The sequence below is a fragment of the Oncorhynchus gorbuscha genome, linkage group LG21 (genome assembly GCF_021184085.1).
Source record: "Oncorhynchus gorbuscha isolate QuinsamMale2020 ecotype Even-year linkage group LG21, OgorEven_v1.0, whole genome shotgun sequence".
Lineage (NCBI taxonomy): Eukaryota > Metazoa > Chordata > Actinopteri > Salmoniformes > Salmonidae > Oncorhynchus > Oncorhynchus gorbuscha.
The window spans coordinates 23,603,458-23,623,240 of NC_060193.1; the positions used below are offsets into that span (position 1 = coordinate 23,603,458).

General features: G+C 41.3%; 1 protein-coding gene across 37 annotated transcripts in view; it reads left to right on the forward strand.

The window, feature by feature from the left end:
* The window catches only part of LOC124008624 (receptor-type tyrosine-protein phosphatase delta-like), a 651,437-nt gene that overhangs the window by 597,898 nt on the left and 33,756 nt on the right, over positions 1-19,783 (forward strand). For 16 of the 37 annotated variants that reach the window (XM_046320037.1, XM_046320036.1, XM_046320039.1 and 13 more), the window contains 5 exons: positions 210-224; positions 877-930; positions 2,098-2,210; positions 4,725-4,766; positions 5,344-5,441. In XM_046320037.1, the coding sequence (XP_046175993.1) occupies positions 210-224; positions 877-930; positions 2,098-2,210; positions 4,725-4,766; positions 5,344-5,441 (322 nt within the window). The remainder of the gene's footprint in view (positions 1-209; positions 225-876; positions 931-2,097; positions 2,211-4,724; positions 4,767-5,343; positions 5,442-19,783) is intronic. The other 21 variants (XM_046320057.1, XM_046320059.1, XM_046320067.1 and 18 more) reach the window with 8 other exon arrangements.

Genomic DNA, 19,783 nt, shown 5'->3' on the forward strand with positions numbered 1-19,783 from the left:
GCTCAGTTGTCTTTTTGTAGTTAGACACATGTTTATTCTTCTTAAACGGGAAATAGCACATTACAGTATAAAATATAAGCGTCGTAGTTCAACTTCGGCCATGGGGCATGATACTGTTGTCAGGATTATTAAGTCGTCATAGCGACGGATCACGTTGTCGTGCCAGCTAACATCCTGTCATGCTTTCTTTTCCTTGCTTACGAATGGAGCAGCAAACCAGACAGGTAAGAGTGAAAGGATGTGATATGGCTGACAATACCACAACTATCCCCACCTCAACCCTTCTTTTTATCCCTTTGCAGACATGTCCTACCCTCTAGCTTGTTGGGCAGAGTTCAATCATTGCAGAAAGTGAGTTCCCCCACTGCTGTGCAATTCCAAAGCACTTTTTAAAGTCAGCTGTTTGCATTGATTGAATTCTGACCTACGTTCCAAATGATAGTATTTGAATCGACATCGTATATTTGATCAGCCAGGACAGTTCATTTTCAAAAAATGTATGTGTGCTTTCCATTCTTCCATTACTCTCACCCTACATTACATTAAAAATAGTAATATTATTTCGTATTTGACAAAAACCCATATCACCTTTTCCATTGACCAAACATGTCTAAATGTCCTGTCTGTCTCAATACAAATGGTCAATTTCTTGATAAACACAACCCCTAGAAATCCTTATTTCTTAGATTTCTACTGGATTCAATGTCTCACCGCTTGTACGCAAGAAACAACTGACTTGCATGCCTTGAACAGAACCAACATGCATTACAATGCCAAGACTGCTCCCCCTCACTTTCTCCTTACTTCTCAAAATGCTAGTTGGCATGAACATTGAATGCCAATAATATATCACAAATAGATATATTTCTTCAACAGCATTACATCACAGCCAAATGTACTCACTGGCCGGGAAAGCACTATACTGTACCGGTACTGTAACACTTTAACAGCGTTTGCCCAGCTTTCCTACTCCCAAATCATTTCATTCCATTTTTTATTCAGCTTTCAATTGGATTAACCCTGTGTTTTTACCAAATGAGCCCTTGCATTGCTAGATGGCTATTAAGTTGTAGGTACACTCTGCCGTACTCTTGCAATGTCATACATAGACTATTGTATGTGTTCAGATATCTGTTCAGATGTACCCATGCTATCATATTCAGCCTTTACTTTTCATGCCTGCATTCTCCACCAAATGTAGCAAATCGTATGATTCATTCTTTATGGTCCCATCTACTTGTTTTCAGACGCATGCAACGATGACCTCACACGACCCATTTCATCCTTGCTGTTGTTTTTGACCATTACACCATTGACACCCCCCAGGCTATTTACACAAGCCTCATTGCTTCCCATATAATGCAAAGGTCACAGGTTAGTGATTTTACTTAACCCTAATGAAGAGAGGTTGGAGGTCAGAGGTCAAATGATGCTAAACTATTTTGAAAGGTCACTTCTAGTATAGTGCTAGTCCCCCTTGTACTCTGTACACTTCTTGTTAGACAGATGGAATGTCACCGTATTGAGTCTTTGGGCAGATCTCTTTGTCAAAGATCTTTGTCAGAGACTGCACAGTTTTATAAATAAGTGGTCAAAAGCATTATATCCTTGAAGTAGATGGATTATATTTAATTGATAAAATCTCCCAATGCCATGAAGGTTCATAGAGGGATTGAGTGTATTTATGGCACCTCTCTATCCTCTCATAAGCATGACATGGAATTTGTTAGACCGCATTCCCATTATCGGAATGAATTAAAGTTGCCCTAAAGTTCTTTACTGTGCTTTAACTTCATGCTTCTTGAAATGTGAATCTGATCAACTTGTATGAACATTAAGATATATGTCCCACTAAGAGTAGCATTCATCCCCATGTATACAAAACATAACACAATCTGGCGAATTAAAGGAGGACGCAAACTATGCTGGAACCCATCAGATGTAATTCATCATCAAGACATTGTATATGGAAAATGTATACATTTTATACGGATGTCATTTCATTTTGGGAAATATCTTCAAAAGGGATGAAAATGTACCGAAAAAACGATAGAACACAAAACTTTTTTTTTAAGTATTCATGTTTTATCCCCACAGGAAAAGGGCAGAATCCGAAGCTAGAAAAGGAAGTCTGCCCAACAGTAAGGAGATTCCGTCTCATAACCCCACCGACCCTGTGGAGCTTCGACGCATGAACTTCCAAACACCTGGTAAAGGAATTTTGTGATAGCAAACATAAATCACACAAACCACTGCAAAGCTTCCTAGATCCATAATCACTGAATGATTTAAGAAATTACGGACATCTTAGTCAAATTAAGATGGCTTTATATTAAGATGGCTGTAGTTACTTATCTTCACCTGACTTAGTAAGTGAAGCAGCAGAATTAATGTGATATATCAAATCTGTTTGTTATCATTGGGAAAGTGTGTGAATGTCTCCTCTTTGCGATGTGCTTGCTCAGGCATGACCTCTTTAAAAGTCAACACCTCAATGCTAAACCAACACTTCTCACAGAGTTCCCATGACTACAACATTCAGGGGGGGTCATTGTTCAAAGTGTGGCAGGACATGATGGAAAATGGACAGGTGGTGGGGAAAAGATGCACAGGGTCAAAACTGATTAACTCCTCCCAGGAGACAGAGAGAGAGAGAGAGAGCAAAGAGAGGTGCTGAAGACAGCAGTGCAAGGCTAATACTTTCATGGCAGTTACCATCATCCTTTTCTTCATGGGTCAGCTTCAGATGTCGGATATTTATTTGAGACAGTTTGCTATAGCATGAAAATAATCCTGTTGCAACAGGAAATGTGAATTATTATGTGGGGTTGATACATTTTTCATTATGGCAAATCAAGACTGACATTTTAAAGTGGAAATATTTTTAAACATTGAAAACACTACACGTTTACACTGCTGTGAAGGAAAATTCTCAGCAACAAAAGAGTGATGAAATTAAGATCCTAGATCTGTAGGTCGGTGCAGCCTTTGCCAAGCTAACACTAGTCTCAAAGTGGCAGTGTAGCATGTTGGAAGTCACAGTGTCACAGTGCCATGTTACATCCTGTACATGAGGCAGTGGACGGTGGAGAGTGGGCCAGTGACAAGTTGTGAACACAAACGTCCCCTCCCGTTTGACCTTCGAGGTGAACAGCGGTTATGCCTGAGCTGCCTGGTTCTGTGACCCCTTTTTGTTGCCGAGGGAGAAAAGATGGCTGTCACAGTCCATTTGTCCCTTGGATAGCCAATGCATTTTTTATTTTTTTGAGTGAAGAGACACGCTCAACTTGGTACTGGAGTTCTTCTGGCAGTGAGAGCAGTGGGACAGGTGTTCGGGGACTGACAATAATGTAATATCAAAGCCACATTTTTCAGGTCAGCTCATATGAAAAGGAAATAAAATATCCCAGCCGCAGGCAGATTTTTTTTGAAAGATTATGCATATTTATGAAACCCCTACTCTCAATGACGTTGTATCCATTACTGGAAATGTCAAACTTGGCAAAGGGGGCGTTTTTCCCCTCTCAGTTTTCACTTTGAGAAGGGGACTTCAGAGTGATCTAAACCACTACACTTTCCCTATTTCCAGAATCCTCTACAACCATCTTGATCAGACTCGCACACCATTCTCATTTTCCAAAGAGCCTCTCAAAGTGCCTCTCGACTTGCTCGAGCGGTCCAAACATCTTTGTCTCTCTCTTTTAGAGCTTCTTCTCCAATTCTGATTGGTGCTACATTAGACTTAGTTTCTCTTCCCTCCCTCCCTCGCTCCCTCCCTCTTTTCCTCCCTCTCTCACCTCGCTGCTCCTCAATGCTTATTTCCATCTTGAGGATGCTTGATGTGTGCATGGCGCCACGCGGCGAGTGATAGTTCCATTGTCAACCGGCGGCTGAAAATGGGTCTTGAGTGGTAGGGGCCGATAGAAACACCCTCTTGGAAAAATAGAGCGAGTGAGTGCGGGAGAAAAGAGGCCCCGCTTTTTCGCTTTTTCCATTAGCTAATGCCCACTTGTGTTATCAGTGTAGATGAAAAGACCACTGACTTGCCCTTGCAGACACTTGTCTCAGGCGGGAGAGTGGGAAAGCCGTCACCGTGTCCCGGCTATTATGAAACCTCTGCTATCTGGGACTGGGTGACAGCACTTGTCCTTTGTCAACGTTTTGGGAGCTGTGTTTAAGCCTGGACATACATAGTGACTTCGGTCAACCCCACACAACCCCCCTTCTCTGCTCTTTTCCCTGTTCTCTCACATACCTTCACCACAAACAACTTATACAGAATACATTTGGTAGCCTGTGTGCGAACACTATTTACAATGTCCGTTCTACCTTGTCAAAGTAAAGTCCACCAAAGTTTTTTTATGCAAGGTGAAACTTCCTACCTGCAGACTTTGTAGGATATCTGACGGTCAGAATGGATCTCATTATGATAGGATTGTGCGATCGCTTGACTCAGTTCTTCAACGTCTCCGAATTGTTTCCCGGCTCTGTTTTGTTGAGTGTTTTCATGTCCTTCCCACCGATTTACACATGGTGGCGTAGGCTAGCTTCTAGCATGTCAATGTGTGCGTTACTAACAGATCTATGTGACATTTAGATGATAGTGTATAATTCTAGTTTCCGTCAGTTACCTTCCCCAACAGTTCCTACCCCTAAAACAAAACATTCATCACATTTCTAAGATCGTCTAAGACTTTTTATTTATACCGCCGTTTCCTCCGCAGGTTCAGGTGACCCCGGTTACCCCAGTAACCTCCATTTGTCAAGTTAGTTGGTCTTGTTTATGCATTCACCACATTTTTTATTTCTCTCTTTTGTTTTGTTCTGTTTTTTTCCCTTCATCTCCCTCTCCTCCTCCTTTCTACGTAAACTTGTAGTCAATCTCACCCCCATCTAATCCACACGTTACTTATTGCCATGTCATCCATCGCAGGAGGCGGAGTTAAAAAATGACACCCCCTAGTAACATGTCATCACTCAAAGCAGACAACATCTTGGCCTAACTTCGTGATTTGTTTGTTTGTGGTTTGGTTTGTTTGTTTGTGAGTATGTCTTCCGTCATGCTATCTCCCACTGGCCGCTTCGGTGTGAATAACATTCTTCTCTCACAGTAGGAAGTGTTACAGGAAGTGAAGTCTGTTCGATGACTTCTCATTGACTTCCTTTCCTGTCCATATCTTCCTATGAGCATGCCACTGCTTTGAGTGAAAGTATAGCCTAACAACGATCCACTTCTCCATCCCCCTGTTACACACATGCTGCTTTTATAATGATTCACTGGTTGTAACCGTGGTATCGACCCCTCACCCCTGGCGACTGATCTCTCGCCCGTTTGATTGACAGGCATGGCCAGCCACCCACCGATCCCCATCCTGGACCTAGCCGATCATCTGGAGCGTTTGAAAGCCAACGACAACCTAAAGTTTTCGCAGGAATACGAGGTAAACATGAGGCTTGTTTCTTATCTGTTTGCATATTAGGATCAGATTGGAGGTGTTATCGGAGAAGGATTCATGATTTCGATGAATTAAAATGCCGTCTGTCATTCAGAACAAAAGGTTGGTATGTTAAAGACTTTCAACTTTTGATTATGCTTCATGGTCACTGTGAAAACATCACTGGGTGTCCCGGTTGGACTGAGTCACCCCTGGTACATTGTATGTGAAAACATGGAAATTATTCCATTAATCTACATGCTTGTTAGCGTATGCTACCCCAACAGTGTAGGCTCATGTGCCTGAGAGAGGCTGGATGCCCTCTAAACTCATTGTGTCACTCATTGTGTAATGTGTCAGGGAGTTTATTTAAGCCCAAAGTCTCGCCATGTAATGTTATTTTCCCGGAACCCTTTAATCCAGTCATTACAAAAGTGTCACAGCCCTGCCAACCTGCCTTTCAGGAAAGCCAGTCCTCACATGGCGGCTGGCATTCAGGAAAAAAAACAAAGATGGCTTCCTGTGGAGAACCTGTTCACCGGTCACACCCGGGAAACCCAAATCTCACAATCCTTCCAATCTGCCTAATGCAAAGTGAAAATGAAACATTTATCCAGTCACAGCTTGATTGAAAGGCTCGTCGTCCCGGCGCCGCCATATCTCTGAACGGCAATCATTTTCCTATTTAAAATGGACGCTGCTCGGAAAAGGTCAGCTTCTCGCAAACACAACATAATCTCAGTTGCTCGCAAACAAGGTGACACGACTCATCGGCCAGGATTCGCCAAAGTCTCATCTGAAGAAGAAGGTAAGAAGAAGAAGTCTTTGGTAGGACTGCGGCGGTCATAAAATTCTGTTTAGCATCTCCACACCATCACACTTACAAGCCACTGATGCAAGACTTTGGAACGTCTAGGCCCCTACCTTTAAAAAAGTCTAATAAATCCATTTAATACACACTGAGTGTACAAAATATTAAGGACACCTTTCTAATATTGAGTTGCATCCCCGTTTGCCCTCAGAACAGACTCAATTCATCAGTGCATAGACTCTACAAGGTGCCGAAAGCATTCCACAGGGATGCTGGCCCATGTTGACTCCAATGCTTCCCACAGTTGTGTCAAGTTGGCTGGATGTCCTTTGGGGGGTGGAACATTCTTGATACACATGGGAAAATATTGAGTGTGAAAGACCCAGCCGCTTTGCAGTTTTTGACACACTCAAACCAGTGTGCCTGGCACTTACTACTATACCCCGTTCAAAGGCACTTAAATATTTTGTCTTGCCGATTCACAGTCTGAATGGCACACATACACAATCCATGTCTCAAAAATTATTCTTTGACCTCTATCCTCCTATCTACACTGATTGAAGATGATTTAAAAGGTGACATCAATAGGGGATCAGAGCTTTCACCTGGCTATTAAAAATCAAATACAAATTCACCATAATTGTGGGCTAACTCTATAAGCACAATCAATGAACCAACAGCATCACCTAGGCCTATGCGTTATCTCCCAGACTCGTGGATAGAAAGATTGGAGCATAGCATAAGGCAACCATAAGGTAACCAGTCCATATAGTAATCATAATACAGTGCATTCGGAAAGTATTCAGACCCCTTGACTTTTTCCACATTTTGTTAGATTACAGCCTAATTCTAAAATTGATTACATCTCTTTTTTTTCCTCATCAATCGACACATAATACCCCATAATTACACAGCAAAAATAGGTTTTTAGAAATGTTTGCTAATTTATAATAATATATAATTTATAAAAACGTTTAAATAGAAATATCATATTTACATACATTTGAAGTGGGAAGTTTACATACACCTTAGCCAAATACATTTAAACTCAGTTTTTCACAATTCCTGAAATTTAATCATAGTAAAGATTCACTGTCTTAGGTCAGTTAGGATCATCACTTCATTTTAGGAATGTGAAATGTCAAAATAATAGTAGAGAGAATGATTTATTTGAGCTTTTATTTATTTCATCACATTCACAGTGGGTCAGAAGTTTACATACACTCAATTAGTATTTGGTAGCATTGCCTTTAAATTGTTAAACGTGGGTCAAACGTTTCAGGTAGCCTTCCACAAGCTTCCCACAATAAGTTGGGTGAATTTTGGCCCATTCCTCCTGACATAGCTGGTGTAACTGAGTCAGGTTTCTAGGCCTCCTTGCTCGCACACTCTTTTTCAGTTCTGCCCACACATTTTCTATAGATTGAGGTCAGGGCTTTGTGATTCCCACTCCAATAACTTGACTTTGTTGTCCTTAAGCCATTTTGCCACAACTTTGGAAGTATGCTTGGGGTCATTGTCCATTTGGAAGACCCCTTTGCGACCAAGCTTTAACTTCCTGACTGATGTCTTGAGATGTTGCTTCAATATATCCACGTCATTTTCCCTCATGATATGAAGTGCACCAGTCCCTCCTGCAGCAAAGTACCCCACAACATAATGCTGCCACCACCGTGCTTCACGCTTGGGATGGTGTTCTTCGGCTTGCAAGCCTCTCCCTTTTCCCTCCAAACATAATGATGGTCATTATGGCCAAACAGTTCTATTTTAGTTTCATCAGACCAGAGGACATTTCTCCAAAAAGTACGATCTTTGTCCCCATGTGCAGTTGCAAACCATAGTCTGGCTCTTTTATGGCAGTTTTGGAGCAGTAGCTTCTTCCTTGCTGAGAGGCCTCTCAGGTTATGTCAATATAGGACTCGCTTTCCTGTGGATATAGATACTTTTGTCCCTGTTTCCTCCAGCATCTTCACAAGGTCCTTTGCTGTTGTTCAGGATTGATTTGCTCTTTTCTCACCAAAGTACGTTCATGTCTAGGAGACAGAACGCGTCTCCTTCCTGTGCAGTATGACGGCTGCGTGGTCCCATGGTGTTTATACTTGCGTACTATTGTTTGTACAGATGAACGTGGTACCTTCAGTCATTTTATAAGTTGCTCCCAAGGATGAACCAGACTTGTGGAGGTCTACAATTTTTTTCAGAGATCCTGGTTGGTTTCTTTTGATTTTCCCCATGATGTCAAGCAAGGAGGCACTGAGTTTGAAGGTAGGCCTTACAAATACATCCACAGGTACACCTCCAATTGACTCAAGTGATGTCAATTAGCCTTTCAGAAGCTTATGAAGCCATGTCATAATTTTTGGGAATTTTCCAAGCTGTTTATAGGCACAGTCATCTTAGTGTATGTAAACTTCTGACCCACTGGAATTGTGATACAGTGAATTATAAGTGAAATAATCTGTCTATAAACAATTGTTGGAAAAATGTGTTGTATCATGCACAAAGTAGATGTCCTCACCGACTTGCCAAAACTGTAGTTTGTTAACAAGAAATGTGTGGAGTGGTTGAGAAAGGAGTTTTAATGACTCCAACCTAAGTGTATGTAAACTTCCAACTTCAACTGTAAGTATTCAGACCCTTGACTTAGTACTTTGTAGGACGAGTCTTGGTTGTTCCAAACTTCTTCCATTTAAGAATGATGGAGGCCACTGTTCTTGGGGACCTTCAATGCTGCAGATATTTTATTGGTACCCTTCCTCAAATCTGTGCCTCGACACAATCCTGTCTCTGAGTTCTTTGGGAAATTCATTCGACCTCATGGCTTGGTTTTTGCTCTGACATGCATTGTCAACTGATCTTATATACAGTTCCAGTCAAAAGTTGGGACACACCTACTCATTCAAGTTATTATTATTATTATTATTATTTACTATTTTCTACATTGTAGAATAATAGCGAAGACATCAAAACTATGAAATAACACAAATGGAATCATGTAGTATCCAAAAAAGTCTTAGACAAATCAAAATATATTTTATATTTGAGATTCTTCAAAGTAGCCACCCTTAAGCCTTGACGATAGCTTTGTACACTCTCTTGACATTCTCTCAACCAGCTTCACCTGGAATGATTTTCCAACAGTCTTGAAGGAGTTCCCAGATAAGCTGAGCATTTGTTGGCTGCTTTTCCATCACTCTGCGGTCCAACTCATCCCAAACCATCTTAACTGGGTTGCGGTCGGGTGATTGTGGAGGCCACGTCATCTGATGCAGCACTCCATCACTCTCCTTCTTGGTCAAATACCTCTTACACAGCCTGGAGGTGTGTTGTTATCCTGTTGAAAAACAAATTATATTCCCACTAAGCGCAAACCAAATGAGATGGCGTATCACTGCAGAATGCTGTGGTAGCCGTGCTGGTTAAGTGTGCCTTGAATTCTAAATAAATCACTGACAGTGTCACCAGCAAAGCACCCCCACACCATATCACCTTCTCCTCCATGCTTGATGGTGGGAACCACACATCCGAGATCATCCGTTCACCTACTCTGCATCTGACAAAGACACGACAGTTGGAACCAAAAATCTATAGTTTGGACTCATCAGACCAAAGTTCAATTTTCCACCCTGTCTAAAGTCCATTGCTCGTGTTTCTTGGCTCACGCTAGTCTATTATTTTTTTGGTGTCCTTTAGTAGTCATTTCTATGCAGCAATTCGACCATGAAGGCCTGATTCTCACAGTCTCCTCCTGAACAGTTGATGTTGAGATGTGTCTGTTACTTGAAGTCTGTGAAGCATTTATTTGGGCTGCAATCTGAGGTGCTGTTGACACTAATGAACATATCCTCTGCAGCAGAGGTAACTCTGGGTCTTCCTTTCCTGTGGTGGTCCTCATGTGAGCCAGTTTCATCATAGCTCTTGATTGTTTTTCTGACTGCACAATGGCCCTGCGTCGTCCGGGTTAGCGCCGTCATTGTAAATATTAATTTCTTCTTAACTGACTTGCCTAGTTCAATAAAGGTTAAATAAAAATAGATAAAACAAATCAATAATAAACTTTCAAAGTTGTTCTTGCCATAATATGTAAATGGTATTTTAGCAAATAAGCCAATCTTCTGAAACTTTCAAAGCTGTTCTTGCCATAATATGTACTTGGTCTTTTACCAAATAAGGCAATCTTCTGTATACCACCCCTACCTTATCCCAACACAACTGATTGGCTCAAAGACATTAAGAAGGAAATTATGTCCACAAATTAACTTTTAACAAGGCACACATGTTAATTGAAATGCATTCCAGGTGACTAGTTAAAGAAGCTGATTGAGAGAATGCCAAGAGCGTGCAAAGCTGTCATCAAGGCAAAGGGTGGCTACTTTGAATAATCTCAAATATAAAATATATTTAGATTTGTTCAACACTTTTTTGGTTACTACATGATTCCATATGTGTTATTTCATAGTTGTGATGTCTTCACTATTATTCTACATTGTAGAAAATTGTACAAAATTAAGAAAACCCTTGAATGAGTAAGTGTGTCCAAACTTGTGACTGGTACTGTAGACAGGTGTGTGCCTTTTAAAATCATGTCCAATCAAATGAATTTGCAACTGGTGGACTCCAATCAAGTATTAGAAACATCATAACGATGATCGATGGAAACAGGATGCACCTGAGCTCAATTTCGAGTCTCATAGCAAAGTGTCTGAATACTTATGTGAATAAGGTAATAATTTCTGTTTTTACTTCAAATATATTTGCAAAATTTTCTAAAACTGTTTTCACTTTGTCACTATGGGGTATTTTGTGTAGATTGCGTAGGCATTTTAAAATATTTAATTCATTTTAGAATAACGTAACAAAGTAACGTAACAAAATGTGGAAAACGTCAAGGGGTAAAAAAACTTTCCCAAGGCACTGTAGTACAGTCCGCACTCAAAGGCGATTACTATAATTTCTTTAATTTTGGAGTATAAGCTGGACCAATTATGTGCCAAAGACATCTTAAATCTATTCCATTTTTTAAAATGTTTTTCTTCTGTGTGTAATATGTGGTAGGCTATTAGGCTATATTGTATAACGGCACAATCATTATTTCAATTCAGTTTATTTGGGGGGGCTCATATTCAGGTCTATGCGTATGAATAAGCTCTAATATGGGTATGGGCGTTCTGCATGCAGTGTTTTAAATGCATCACCTGTCAATGCACTGTCTATTTTGTTGTTTGGCTTTGAAGCAACATCCACAATGACCATGTTTTCCACTCAGTTTCAAGCTATTGTTGAAAATCTTTCTTCACATTGATAGATCAGAGTGAGGTGAGTTTTAAAAACATGATACGGATTGATGTCAGAGTGGTTAGATGGACGTCGTTAGCCAAAGTATGTCCAGGGTGCATAAGAGGTGATTACCGTGACTCAATGGTCACGTGGAATTTGACTGCGGTCATGACTCATGACTGCCGGTGGAGTGGTAATACGGTCACCGCAACAGCCCTCATCTTTGGTTTGTGGCGTTCACAAAGACATAATCCTATTTCTGTGATTTCACCAGACGATGAAACCTACTGGGTTTGATTGATTGGAGCAGAGTGGCAGGGGCCAAACGTAAAGTTACCATTTTTTCCCTCCCCTCACAGTCATTGCTCTCGGCAGTCACTCCACAAATGTGGCTGTAAATTAAATTTAAAGCCCAATAAATCCCCTGTATTCCTACCCCCGCTCGCTATTGCTAGATAGATTCTGTGCGAAACACAATGGGAGTAAATCTAAATAGATGAACTTGAGTTCAACTGATTGTTGGTGAAGCTGCAGAATTGTGCTAGAGCGCCGGGGTCCTTTCAGGGGCATTGTGTGTGATGGAACTGCAGTAAATCTCTTTCTCTCTCTCGCTCTCTGCCTCTCTCCCTGTGTCCCTCACTCCTCTCTCTCTCTCTGTGGGCTGTGCCACCACAGCTCCAAACCATGAGGTCAAAATGTGGCTGGCTGCCAAGCTTCCCCAACCGTTATTGCACCTTATGTACATTGAATTTTAATTCCAAGGCTGGTATTTTCACAAGGAATGGAAAGTCATTTTCAGAGCACAACGAAAGGTCTTTAATATGATCAATGTTGCGACCGACTCTTTCAACTTAGCTTTGTTCTGACTGACTCACACTGCATTCTGGTCTGTATTCCTGCAGATAATGTATGTCGCACAACTGAGATTTGGTCAAAGTTCACACGCTCTTAACCCTTATTAAAGTGTATCTCATCCCCAGGCCAAAGAGAAATCAGACATAATTCAAAGGTTAACTGTCCAAAAAGTAAACATCCCTTTTTCAGTCATTCGTCTAGAGATTATACAGGGAGATATTATCCGAGACTCTAACCCCCTCATGTATAAACAAACATGATCATTTAATCTTTAATCAAGGAGGGAGAAAGCGTTTGGTTGTAAACTCTAGAGCCTTGTTCAGTTTCAATACTCTTACAATGCATCCTTCCTCCACACTTCCTAAAAGAAATCACTAACCTCAAATCAAATTTAATTGAATTGTATTACTCATGCGCCGAATACAAGAGGTGTAGACTACTATAATGTGCTTTCTAACGAGCCCTTTCCAACAATGCCGAGTTAAAAAGTATGAAAAAATATAAATGAAAATAGTAACATAATAAAAGACAAAAACAATATAGGAAGATGAATACCGACTTAATGTGCAGGGATACGAGGTAGCTGAGGTAATTGAGGTAATATTGACATGTAGGTATGGGTAAAAGTGACTAGGCAATCAGGATAGATAATCAACAGAGTAGCAGCAGCGCATGTGTGAAAGTGTGTCCGTGTGTGGCATCAATATGCGTGTGTGTGTATGTGTGTGTGAGTGAGTGCGTGTCAGGGTAGCCATTTGAGTAACTGTTCAGCAGTCTTATGGCTTCGGGTTAGAAACTGTTCAGGAGCCTTTTGGTCCCAGACTTGGCACTCTGTTACTGCTTGGGTAGCTGGAGTATTTGACAACTTTTAGGGCTTTCCTCTGACACCGCCTAGTATAGAGGACGTGTATGACGGGGAGCTCGGCCCCAGTGATGTACTGGATCGTATGCACTACCCTCTGTAGCGCCTTATGGTGGATGCCAAGTAGCCATACCAAGCGATGATGCAGCTAGTCAAGTCATGCACAGCTACTCAGTCATGGGTGAACAGGGAGTACAGGACGGGACTAAGCACGCACCCCTGATGGGTCCCCATGTTTGCGGGTCAGCATGGCAGATGTGTTGTTGCCTACCCTTACCACCTGGGTGCGGCCCGTTAGGAAGTCCAGGATCCAGTTGCAGAGGAAGGTGTTCATTCCCAGGGTCCTTAGCTTAGTGATGAGCTTGGAGGGCACAATGGTGTTGAACGCTGAGCTGTAGTCAATTAACGGCATTCTCACATAAGTGTTCCTTTTGTCCAGATGGGAAAGGGCAGTGTGGAGTGCAATAGAGATTTCATCTTCTGTGGATATTCCAGTCTGTGCTAGCGAAACAGTCCTGTAGCTTAGCATCAGGTGACATGCTGGTAGAAATTAAGTAATAAGGATTTCAGTTTTCCTGCAGTAAAATCACCAGCCACTAGGAGCGCCACCGCTGGGTGAGCATTTTGTTGTTTGCTCATGGCCCTATACAGCTCATTGAGTGTGGTCTTAGTGCCAGCATTGGTTTGTGGTGGTAAGTAGACAGCTACAAATAATATATGTGAAAATTCTCTTGGTGTGGTCTACAGCTTATCATGAGTTATTCATATTCAGGTGAGCAGAACCTCGAGACTTCCTTACAGCGCACCAGCTGTTGAAAACAAAGAGACACACACCACCCCCCGAGTTTGCCCAACGCTGCCGTTCTGTCTTGCCAATGTATAGAAAAAACCAGCTAGATTTATATTTTCCATGTCCTTGTTCAGCCACAACTTGGAGAAACAGATATTACAGTTATTCAGATCGCGTTGATAGGATTGTCAAATCAAATCAAATCCAATTTTATTTGTCACATACACATGGTTAGCAGATGTTAATGCGAGTGTAGCGAAATGCTTGTGAAAAATTGTTTTCAGATTAGCTTTGTTAAAATCCCCAGCTACAATGAATGCAGCCTCCGGATAAATGGTTTCCAGTTTGCAAAGAGTTAAATAAAGTTTGTTCAGAGCCATCGATGTATCTGCTTGGGGGGGGATATATACGGCTGTGATTATAATCGAAGAGAATTCTCTTGGAAGATAATGCGGTCTATATTTGATTGTGAGGAATTCTAAATCAGGTGAACAGAAGGATTTGAGTTCCTGTATGTTTCCTTCATCACACCATGTCCCGTTAGTCATGAGGCATACGCCCCCGCCACTCTTCTTACCAGAGAGATGTATGTTTCTGTCGGCGCGATGCGTGGAGAAACCCGTTGGCTGCACCGCCCTGGATAGCGTCTTCCCAGTAAGCCATGTTTCCGTAAAGCAGAGAACGTTGCAGTCTCTGATGTCCCTCTGGAATGCCACCCTTGCTCGGATTTCATCAACCTTGTTGTCGAGAGACTGGACATTGGCAAGAAGAATGCTGGGAAGTGGTGCGCGATGTGCCCGTCTCCGGAGTCTGACCAGAACACCACCGCGTTTCCCTCTTTTTCGGAGTCGTTTCCTTGGGTCTCTAACAGAGCTCGTCCAGTTTATTTTCCAGTAATTGCACGTTCTCCAATATAACGGACGGTAGAGGGGGTTTATCCACTCGCTGACGTGGTCTCGTCAGGTATCCCACACGCCGGCCAATAGCACCGCTTTTTCCTTCTTCGAGTGTCAGGAATTTGGGCCTGGTCTGGGATGATCAGTATGTAATTTGCCTCCGACTCATTAAAGCAAAAATCCTCATCTAAATCGAGATTAGTGATTGCTGTTCTGATGTCCAGAAACTCTTTTCGGTTATAGAAAATGATGCGGGAAACATGTACAAAATAAATTATGATCAGCTCAAAAAAACATACATAATAGCACAATTGGTCAGTAGCCCGTAAAACGGCTGCTATTCTCTCCAGTGTCCTTGTAGTAGCCTGAATTTACTGGATTGGTGTCATAAACCTTTCCACTAGCATGCTTTCACCAATTATGTGATGTCACTATCAGAAAGGAGGAAGGAATTATGCATTTAAATAATATTTTAACACATTTACCTCTCTGTGCTTCCTGTCCTTTGGCTTCAGGTACCTTAATTTCCAATAGTGAGCATAATCGAGCTCAAAACTCCCTTATTGGAAATATAAAAAGTTAGAGACTCATTAAAGAACACAGCCCAATATTTCCTCTGACATGTGAAATTGAGCACTATGTTTAACAACGTGGTGTTTTCTCTTACACAACAAGTGGTATTACATTTAATAGCCAGTTTATTTACGGTGAGGGACCATCCAGGCTTTACAGAGCTTTACAGAGATTGCTGATTCTGTTGTTTGTACTCAATTATACAGCTCTTCTGTGTGCCGTAAACCCTAACCCCATAGAAGAACCAAGGATGGTGGAGAGCAAACTTGGCCTTTGAGGAAAACCTACTCTACAATGGCTAAAATAGTGGTCTCTTATCATTGTAGTTATTATAGTAGACTATTGTTGTGTTCTTTTTCTGCTTACTAAGGTTGGCATTCATTGTATACAACAATAGTCAAAGGCAATAAAGAGGGAATTTAGTTTAACTAAAAAGTACAGTGCCGGTCAACAGTTTGGACACAACTACTCATTCAAGGGTTTTTCTTTATTATGACTATTTTCTACATTGTGGAATAATAGTGAACACATTAAAACTGAAATAACACATATGGAATAATTTGAGATTCATCAAAGTAGCCACCCTTTGCCTTGGTATGTTTTAACAGTCACAGTGGGTACAACATCTCCTATACACTTCCTGATAAACTCAGTCTCCGTCTCAGTGTATTCGTCAATATTATTCTCAGAACTACCCCGGAATGTATCTCAGTCCGTGTGATCAAAACCATCTTAAAGCGTGGATTCCGATTCGTCAGACCAGCGTTGAATAGTCCTTAGCACGGGTACTTCCTGTTTGAGTTTCTGCTTATAGGAAGGGAGAAGCAAAATGGAGTCGTGATCAGATTTGCCGAAAGGCAGGCGAAGTTCTTGAAATTTTGCGATTGACTGACTTTCATGCCTTAAAGTAATGATGGACTCATATTTTCAAGCATGATGGTAACTGCATCATGTTATGGGTATGCTTGTTATCAGCAAGGACTAGGGAGTGTTAAGTATAAAATCAAACATAATATAAACTCAGCAAAAAAATAAACATTCCTTTTTTGTACAAATCCAAATAACTTCACAGATCTTCATTGTAAAGGGTTTAAACACTGTTTCCCATGCTTGTTCAATGAACCAAAAACAATTAATGAACATGCACCTGTGGGAACGGTCGTTAAGACACTAACAGCTTACGGATGGTAGGCAATTAAGGTCACAGTTCTGAAAACTTTGGACACTAAAGAGGCCTTTCTACTGACTCTGAAAAACACAAAAAGAAAGATGCCCAGGGTCTCTGCTCATCTGCCTGAATGTGCCTTAGGCATGCTGCAAGGAGGCAGATGTGGCCAGGGCAATAAATTGCAATGTCCGTACTGTGAGATGCCTAAGACAGTGCTACAGGGAGACAGGACTGACAGCTGATCGTCCTCACAATGGCAAACCATGTATAACAACACCTGCACAGGATTGGTACATCCGAACATCACACCTGCGGGACAGGTACAGGATGGCAATAACAACTGCCCGAGTTACACCAGGAACGCACAATCCCTCCATCAGTGCTCAGACTGTCCGCAGTAGGCTGAGAGAGGCTGGACTGAGGGCAGGTCCTCACCAGACATCACTGGCAATAACGTTGCCTATGGGCCCAAACCCACCATCTCTGGACCAGACAGGACTGGCAAAAATTGCTCTTCTCTGACGAGTCGCGGTTTTGTCTCACCAGGGGTGATGGTCGGATTTGCGTTTATCGTCGAAGGAATGAGCGTTACACTGAGGCCTATACTCTGGAGCTGGATCGATTTGGAGGTGGAGGGTCCGTCATGGTCTGGGGCGGTGTGTCACAGCATCATCGGACTGAGCTTGTTGTCATTGCAGGCAATCTCAACGCTGTGCATTACAGGGAAGACAACTTCCTCCCTCATGTGGTACCCTTCCTGCAGGCTCATCCTGACATGACCCTCCAGCATGACAATGCCACCAGCCATACTGCTCGTTCTGTGCGTGATTTCCTGCAAGACAGGAATGTCAGTGTTCTGCCATGGCCATCAAAGAGCCCAGATCTCAATAGCATTGAGCACGTCTGGGACCTGTTGGATCGGAGGGTGAGGGCTAAGGCCATTCCCCCCAGAAATGTCTGGGAACTGGCAGGTGCCTTGGTGGAAGAGAGGGGTAACATCTCACAGCAAGAACTGGCAAATCCGGTGCAGTCAAATGAGGAGGAGATGCACTGCAGTATTAAATGCAGCTGGTGGCCACACCAGATAATGACTGTTACTTTTGATTTGAACCTTCCCCCTTTGTTCAGGGTCACATTATTGCTGTTAGTCACATGTCTGTGGAACTTGTTAAGTTTATTTATCAGTTGTTGAATCTTATGTTCATATAAATATTTACACATGTTAAGTTTGCTGAAAATAAACGCAGTTGACAGTGAGAGGATGTTTATTATTTTGCTGAGTTTAGGTAAGCACAGGCAAAATCCTAGAGGAAAACCTGGTAACCTAAAACACAAGGCCATATATACACTGGAGTTGCTTACCAAGACGACATTGGATGTTCCTGAGTTGCCTAGTTACAGTTTCCACTTACATCAGCTTGAAAATCTATGTCAAAACTTAAAAATGGCCTGCTAGCAATAATCAACAACCAACCAGAGGTTGAAGAATGTAAAAATAATAATTTGCAAGTGTTGTGCAATCCAGGTTTGCAAAGGTCTTAGAGATTTATCAGAACGACTCACAGCTGTAATCACTGCCAAAGGTGATTCCAACTCAGGGGTGTGAATGCTTATGTAAATGTGTCTATATATTTCATTTTCATTAAATTTGCTAAAATGTCTAAAAACATGTTTTCACTTTGTCATGAGGTATTGTGTGTAGATGGGTGAGAATATTTTATTTATTTAATCAATTTTGAATTCAGGCTGTAACACAACAAAATGTGCAATAGTGTAAGTCAAGGGGTATGAATACTTCCTGAAGGCACAGTAATTGTGTTGGACTTTAGCTGAGATTGTTCTTTATAGAGAAGTATATTTGTCCAGGCCACAATTGTTCCTTGACTTGCACCATTCATTCTCACTGTCAATAATTGTAATGTTATAACTTCTAACAGTAAATGTATCCACTGGTTAAATGGGAGAGAGTGAGGTCTTAGAACCTCAAAAGAATGATTGCAGCAGTGATGCCTGCCAACAGTAATCTTGTTTTATTGATTGAGAGATTCAAGGGTCTCTCATCATTAAGTAACGTAATAGATGCAAAACATTGAATATTTAAATGCATGGACTTCGAAAGGAATTTTGCTCCAGAAGCATTTATCTGCAGGCCACGCCCACACCATATGAAGGAATCTGAAGTGGCTCTCAAGGGATCCTTGTTAGGAGCAAATGGTTTGCAGGAATAATTCGGAAGTGCTTAAGCTTTACAAGAGCAAGCAATAGCTGATATCTAGAAGTTAGGAGTTAGGAATGTCTGGGCTTCTATACTTGCAGTAATCATTTCGGTACCTGTCAAAGAAAGATGCTAAATTGAGAGTTGAATGTTATTCACAAAAATGTTTTTGCATGCTTATTCAGAAACTCTTAAATGTAAAGATAACTCGAAGAATGGCGAGGGAAAAGTGCACATCATAACAACCTTAATAAGTACACAATTCAAATAAAACGATTTGTCTATGTCTGAAACTGCTTTTGTATAGTGCATTGACTAACCTCAAGTAATTTACTTTTGTAGCAATTTTTTTGACTCTTTACTGTCTTTAAAGAATATAATGTTGATAGGCATCAGCCTGTTAGCAAAGTTTTTGGGTTGCCAAATTTCATATAACAGTTGTCAGAGAAGCATACAATGGCTGAACATTGGTCTCTTAAGTCGTAGAGAGTCATATCTTTATGGCAAAAATGAAATAATGGCGGAATGTGTTGACTTTGAAAATAGGCTTTTAAGTCAAAGGAAATTATCTCACTGTGTTCCCTACAGCTAATATTTTAGGGAACACAGTGAGCAGTTGAAAGTTGGGGTCAATTTGATCGTAAACGTTATCTTGATGTTGCAGTCAGTGAACAAACTTAAAATCTATAAATTGATGGTTCGGATTATGGGACGCCAAAGTCATATTATTCCATATTATATTCCAATTAAAGGTTTGTTCAGATTCAATTAGATCTGTGGACAATGGTTTTTTAATGGCTAGCTCAGAATATGAGTTTTCACATTTTTGCATATATATTATAGAGAAGCAGTCTATCTGGGGCCCAGATCATTTATTTAGAAATTCTATCATTTGATAGTT